Source organism: Aplysia californica, unplaced genomic scaffold (genome assembly GCF_000002075.1).
Source record: "Aplysia californica isolate F4 #8 unplaced genomic scaffold, AplCal3.0 scaffold00886, whole genome shotgun sequence".
In the NCBI taxonomy this organism is placed as follows: Eukaryota; Metazoa; Mollusca; class Gastropoda; order Aplysiida; family Aplysiidae; genus Aplysia; species Aplysia californica.
The window spans coordinates 121,849-128,897 of NW_004798156.1; the positions used below are offsets into that span (position 1 = coordinate 121,849).

Genomic DNA, 7,049 nt, shown 5'->3' on the forward strand with positions numbered 1-7,049 from the left:
ATATAAAACACAATACTAACAGTTAATTTTAAAATCCAAAGTGCTGCACATTTTGTAGTTGTTGTTGTTTCAACTCAATACAAAAGCGCCAGTTGATAGGAATGAGCAGGGTGAAAAAGAAAAAAAAGGAGTGATTCAACAGTGAAAGAGAGAAAAAAGTAACTCTGTACGGACGTAGCTGACAATTACGTCCAGTCTGCAGCAGACTAAAGCTTGAATTACACGTTCAGTTAACAATTTTGCAGTCACACAGCCAGCAGTACAAAACAGCCCATCTGGTCACCCAGACAGGAGAGCGACTGCAACAGACTTCTCGGGCCTGGCGCCAGGTGACTGAAACGGATCATTTTCACCGGCGCATTATTGCTGTTAACAAAGACGGCTGGAAGAATGTGACTGGGTCACTGAGGTGGATAGCCGGTCTAGGCCTAGTGAACTGTGCTTTAGCTCGAAAAGTTGTCAAAAAATCTGTTGCTGACCAGGTAGATGCTTCAGAGGGTAAAAGATCGCCTGGAAGGGTCAGTGGCTCGCCGTAGACCAGTTCTGTTGATGAATATCCCAGGTCATCCTTGGGAGCGGTTCGTAGCCCAAGGAAGTTCTTCCATCCAGTTGTTTCCAGTGAGTCTGGCCTTCAATGCCGTTTTAAGTGAGCGATGGAACCGTTCGATCATTCCATTTGCTTGGGGGTGAAAAGCCGCTGTTCTATGTAAGCGGACTCCAAGGCGTTGAGCTATATCAGTCCAAATTGCAGAAGTGAATTGAGATCCTCGGTCCGATGATATATCGGCAGGAACACCAAAACGGGAGATCCAGCCTCCTATGAGAGCGCAATTATTATTCCTATTATTGCGCAAAGTGACTGCAAAGTGTTCAAACTGACCAGTTGTCCATCCTGCTTGAGATCAGAAAACCACACACGACACAATCTCAACAAAAATACTTCTTTTTTTGTGATCTCTTTAAAATCCAGCAGCAAAAAGTGTCATCCGGGAGTCATTTTGTTGATTTTGATGCAATGATTCCAAATCTAATATCATTTTTAACGTTAAGACGTAGTTTTCAATATGTTTACAAGCGAAAATTTTATCACCAGCGGGCGGCAGACGTGACTGACTGTACGACCAATCGACCACAACAAAAACCAGGAGTGATTCAACAGCATAGCTTGACTTTTGTGTGTCCGCCCTCGGGACTGTTTGCAGTCCGCTGTTCATAAAATTCTCGTTTGTAAATTTTTTTGAAAAACTATGTATGTTATGTGTTTAGTTTTATAAAAAGTTTTAGTAGAGGTTTTACGACGCTCGCAACTGCATAAGGTCATATGAGCGCCAGAAGATTAGAGGTGTTACAAGAGAGTAACAAACATCAAAAAGAAGAAGTATGTTATGTGTAGTCAACCCTTCTATATGGCTGTGAATGCTGGACAATCACTTAAGTCAAAGACAGTGAAAATAAAATAGAAGCAACAGAAATGTGGTTTCTTAGGACACTGCTAAGAGTATCGTGGAAGGAAAAGAAATCAAATGAGGTAGTGCTTGATGAAGCCCACGTGGGACGCTCAAAGTTAAAAACAATCTGGAAACGACAAATGCAGTTTTCGGAACATCTGAACAGACATATGGGTCTTGAACATCTAGCTCTCACTGGCAAAATTGAAGGCAAAGGAGGCAGGGGTAGGCCCAGAGCAACCTACTTAGGGAACCTAAACAAATGGGTAACAGGGAAAGATCAGGGAAACGTAGCTTTTTTAAAGGGCATCTGAGCAAAGGAATAAATGGAGAACCATGATCAACGATGTCTGCCGCAGATCTGGCACTGGACGATGATGATGGTCTACAATCTTAACTCTTTAAACCCCGTCGGACGTCCGGCGGTAATAACCCTGTTCCTCATCGGATGCTGGGAGCATATGACACCAGTGACAACCGGTTTGTTTCATTTAGTTCTTGTTTTTGCTTGTTCTTCGGAACTATTCCCGAACCAAGTTTATTAGTAATGAGTAAGCCTTTGTTTCTGAGATTTAGTTAGAGGCAAGCTTTTCGGGTTATAATGAGACATGATAGTGCGCCAGGATTATGTGACTGTAGCAAAAAACTCTGGGAAATGGTGGAAATAACTCAGGGTCTAAAGAGTTAAAAAAAACCCACAGGCAGTATGAAGTACACACTGTCCTGAGGAGACGTCATGTCCGGAAACAAAACTCAGCGGGACTTTCCGAAGCCAAAATGCTCTGCAGTAGAGCTAGGTCGCGAGCGTGAGAATGGAACTGAATTGCCACTCTTCCCTGCAGAACACGCTTCACTTCAGTGGAACAGTATCGACTTCCGATTCCCGATTCACTCCCCTGTCGCTGTCACCACCTTGCGGCTAGTTTGTAACCTGCTGCTGGGTCGTGAGCCGAGTCGCGAGCGCAAGAACGGAACGGAACACTTAGTATGGCTCCCCTTATTTTACAAAAGATGGCACAGTCCAATCCCCCTATTAAAACAAAACGAACTGGTTCCAACCAAAGGACACAAGGAATTTTATGGTCCCATTGTTTTAGTGAATCAAGGGGGGAGGGGGGTGAATTTATGGGGGTCGCTACTTGAGGTCAGTATAGCAGCACAACGAAGGGTGGGGGGGGGGGGCGGAGAGGATGGCGGGACAACAAGAGTGGGACTCGCGAAGTGGCGCTGATATGACACTGTTCCGTTTCATGCATACAACGAGTCGCTTAGAGTTCCACGAGTGCTCGCGTACTTACGATTCTTTGAAGCAGACTGAATCGCAAATCGCCACTCTCAGATTTGGCGAGCAGGATCCAGCTCTACTCAGCAGTGAGTGAGGAGGGAGTGCATTCACTGAAGAGCGTACCGTGACATAATACAGAAAGGCCTAACTTATAGTCTTCTTTTTCAGTTTCAGTAAGTGTTTTACGGCACTTGCAACACAATAAGGTCATATAAGGGCCAAAGATTAGAGGAGTTACAAGAGAGTAACAAACACAAAAAAGAAGGAGGGGAGATAAGGAAGACACGAGTTTGATAGGAAAGAAGGAGCACCCCCACAGAGCACCCACCAACCACCCACTTTCAGTCGTCGTTTTAACTAATTTTGGAAGACTTTCACGACAGGAAAGACAAACCTCTGAAGACCGTTGCGAGAAAACTTACGCCTTCACTCGACCGACCACATCCTTCTTTTCCCACCACAACTGGCCTGGAGCATAGAGACCCCGGTCGTCCTCTCCGTTATGGTCTCCCTTTGTCAAGAATTTAATGTTTCCATCCATCCTGCAATCAAAATGGAAAAAAGATTGTCAATTCGAGATCACCATATGAGAGGCATTGTGGTGAAATCAGGCGCTTGTCAAAAATAGGAAATCAAAGAAATTAGCATATTTCGGCCTATGGGCATATTTTTCCAATTTTCTTTTCTTGGCTCAAGACACCTTTTTTTAATGTCCATCCAAAAACACATTTTTGTGTGAATTTTACTGAAAAACATTGATTGAAGGCACAAAAAATGTAAATTTTCAGTTTCTTAAAACTCTCAGGCTATGGAAGTTTTAGTTACCAAACTTTGGTGGCCATTTTCTTGCTAATCTTACCTCTGAAACCAGGCGACCCTGACCTTCAATTGCAAATATTTCGACTTCTCTTCAAGGCAGATTATATTTTTTTCACCAAAAGGAAGGCGAATGAACAGGCTTTAAGATGATGCCAATAACCCCATATGCCCAAAAATAGACAAGCGCCTGATTCCACCATGTCTTGACACATTACTTTGAGAAAATTTTTTTTTATAGAAGCAAGGATAGATCACTAAATTGCTGTATTTACTCAATGATTTGAAACCCCCTCCCCCCCCTCCCAATCACTTCATATAAAAGATACTGTTTCAATAGAGGCCCAATTGCTGGACTGCTTTGACCTGCATGTGTCAGGCCAGGGAGAGAAATGACTAGAGACACTAGACATGCTATCACTCTCACACAGATCAAGGTTGTAGTACAACTGCAAAGCAGCTGCATTTAACGGTTCTGCATGGGTTGTTGTTGTTGTTACTGTTAGCGATCCAGCAGCATCTGAACGTTAACTCTACTGCATGATGCCATTCTGTAATAGCTGCATGTTTGTTCTAATTATTGTCTTGAGGAGTAGAGGCATTTAGATGTGTGGGGTAGCTTGGGAAGAAAATATCCCCTCAAATCAGTTAGTTTTCTATAGAAGAACATATGATGTTCCACTGTCTCTGAGGGGTAGTCACATAGTGGGCAGGCAGCAGACTGCTTTACTTCAATTCGGTGGAGATGTCGATTGAGGGGTACATGTTGTGTTCTGCATGGGTGAAATGATGCACATATATGGAAGTTCTGTGTCAGGTGGACCAGTGTTTGTCATCTGATCCCTCAAAGGGCCCAAAATCCACCCATTAAAAAGCTGACGTCCGTGTCGCCAAGTTGTTTCCTTTTAATATGTGTCACGACATGGTGGAATCAGGCACTCGTCAAAATAAGGAAATCGAAGAAACTGGCATTTTTCTGCCTGTTTGGCAATTATTCTCGAATTTTTGTTTTTTTTGTCTTAACACATTGTTGTCCAATTAAAAACACATTTCAGGGAGCGTTTTACCAAAAAACGTTGATTAAAGGCACAAAAAATGTTAGTTTTCATTTTGCACAGACTATCAAGCTATGGAAATAACCAAACTTTGGCGAACATTTTCTCGTTAATTTTATCTTAAAAACCAGGCGTCCCCACCTTCTTCAATCTCAAATATCTTGACATCTGTTCAAGATAGATGACCATTTTTCCCCCCATAGCTAGACAAATGAACAAGCTTTAAGATCATACAAATAACTCCACACGCCCAAGATTGACGAGCGTCTGATTCCACTGCATTGCAACACATATATTGCCACTAACATCATGGAAACTTTGACAATAGATGAAATTGGCTCACATCTCAACCTGGAAAATATTGACAGCTCGAGAATAGCATCCACTTAGGTAGTTAGCACATTATAACAAAGAGAAGATGGAGATGGATGGGGCATTTTCTGAGAAGAGAACCAGACTCTATTGTGAAGACTGCTCTCCACTGGACACCCGAAGGAAATCGCAAGAGGGGCAGACCCAAAGTGACCTGGAGATGCACAGTGGAGTCTGAAATGAAATCCTGGAACCATTCGAGGGGGGACGTTGACCAAGATGGCCCAAAACAAACAGAGCTGGAGATCCTTTGTTGCTGCCCTAAACGCCAGATGACGTAATGGGTAGTAAGTAAGTAAGTAAGTAAGAAGGTAGTTAGCAAGACAAAGTCAATTGGCCTGTTTCTTGGATGCACGAGTTCTGTTACTTCAAAGATGTGTGTAATACAATGATGGACCATGCCTTACTTCTCATGAACCCTCAGCACCCTATGCACAATAGGGATGTCTCTGCCCTCAACTTTGAAGACAACGATCTCCCCAACTCTGATGGGCTCCTCTTTGTAGTTGGTTATCAACAGGAGGTCTCCTCTATGGAAGGCTGGCGCCATGCTACCACTGAAACCAGACAGGTGGGAAAATCATTCATTAAAAGTAATTAAAGACATTAAGTGAAGAGGGGAGTTAACTTTGTCGGCAACTCAACACTTTAAACCAAACATAATTCGACAGAGAATGTAACCTTTTCAGTTGTCTTGGATTGCACTTGATGGGTAATAACAAGATTTAAAGATTTATAGTTTCTACTGCTTCTTCTTGGCTCCTTTTTACTGCTGTCTTTCAACCAAACCCCTGATCTTAGTGTGGTTAACATCCAACGCCTAGCCTTCTTGGGTAAGGGCGAAAAAATCTTGGAGGACCTGTGTGCAAGTTGTGCACATTAAAGATCCCTTGGTGGTTCTAAAACCGGTAACAGTAGGCTTCGGCTGTCACTCTGGCAAATTTCAAAATCAATTTCTACCAAACTGAAATGCTTATTGTGTTCCATTTGCTCATATTACCTTATGAAGTTGCGAGAGTCATATATAACACTTTTTAAAAAACGTACAACATTTTGGGCGGCACTGCATGACCATGCTCTGTGGGCGAACTGTGCCAGATAAGGAAAACAGACATTTGATAGGAAAGAAGAAGCACGCAACACCAGAGCACCCACCATCCATCCACATTACATTTCCGATCCTTTCCTAATGAGAGAGATTTTTGCAGAGTCTGAACATATACAGACACAAGAGGTTCACAGCACCATACTAGAGACACGACTTAGACTTAGAGCAGTGTTACCACAACTGATGTACATCTGCATCCAGCACACTCCGAGAGATGCTGACCTGGAAGCTTCACTAATCTTTGTAAAGAAACTTTATTTATATCTGTCTGCCCTCATCCATATCCACTAGAAGTATTCTAAAACGTGAAGAATACAAACTCTAGGGTACAAAATGACCTCAGGCCTACGGATAGGGTTAACTATGAAATATAGAAGGGTATACCAGGCATGCCAACAGCCCAAGCATGGTGTTATAATTCATAGAATTACTGGAAAAACTTGATGAGGACCACTATCTTTAAAAAAAAAGCAAATTCTCAATCTAACCTGAGGACCACCACAATGGGGCTCTCACTGCCTGTCACCACCATCAAACCTTTCCAGATCATCAGAGCAGATGACACAATCATTGCAAAATTCAACACCTGATTATACAGCTGAAAAAAAAGTTATAATTCTGTACATATTGGTCATCCAGTGAAAAACAAAATGTTACATTTAAATGATGAAATATATCACTGTGTGTTCTGTATGATACAGGTGAAGAAAAGGAAATGGATTGGGCACACCCTGAGGAGACCCCCAACAAGCATTATCAGACAGGTTTTGACATAGAATCCCCAAGGAAAACGTAAGAAAGGAAGACCAAAGATGACATGGAGGCGAGCGGAACAAGCGGAAATTGAAACAGCAGGAAAAGGATGCACAGGACAGGCTGCGCTGGAGAAATGTTGTTGATGGCCTATGCTCCATTGGGAGCTAAAAAGGACACTTGAGAGAGAGAGAGAGAGAGAGAGAGAGAGA

At 42.7% G+C, this 7,049-nt stretch overlaps 1 protein-coding gene across 1 annotated transcript in view; it reads right to left on the reverse strand.

The window, feature by feature from the left end:
• Positions 1–6,674, reverse strand: part of LOC101860132 (signal peptidase complex catalytic subunit SEC11A-like) — a 13,254-nt gene extending 6,580 nt beyond the window's left edge. Inside the window, exons 1-3 of the mRNA XM_005110405.3 lie at positions 6,573–6,674; positions 5,384–5,533; positions 3,156–3,275 (exon numbers count right to left, since the gene is read on the reverse strand). Coding sequence (XP_005110462.1) covers positions 3,156–3,275; positions 5,384–5,533; positions 6,573–6,655 — 353 coding nt within the window. The 5' untranslated portion in view covers positions 6,656–6,674. The remainder of the gene's footprint in view (positions 1–3,155; positions 3,276–5,383; positions 5,534–6,572) is intronic.
• Positions 6,675–7,049: the final 375 nt, after the last annotated feature.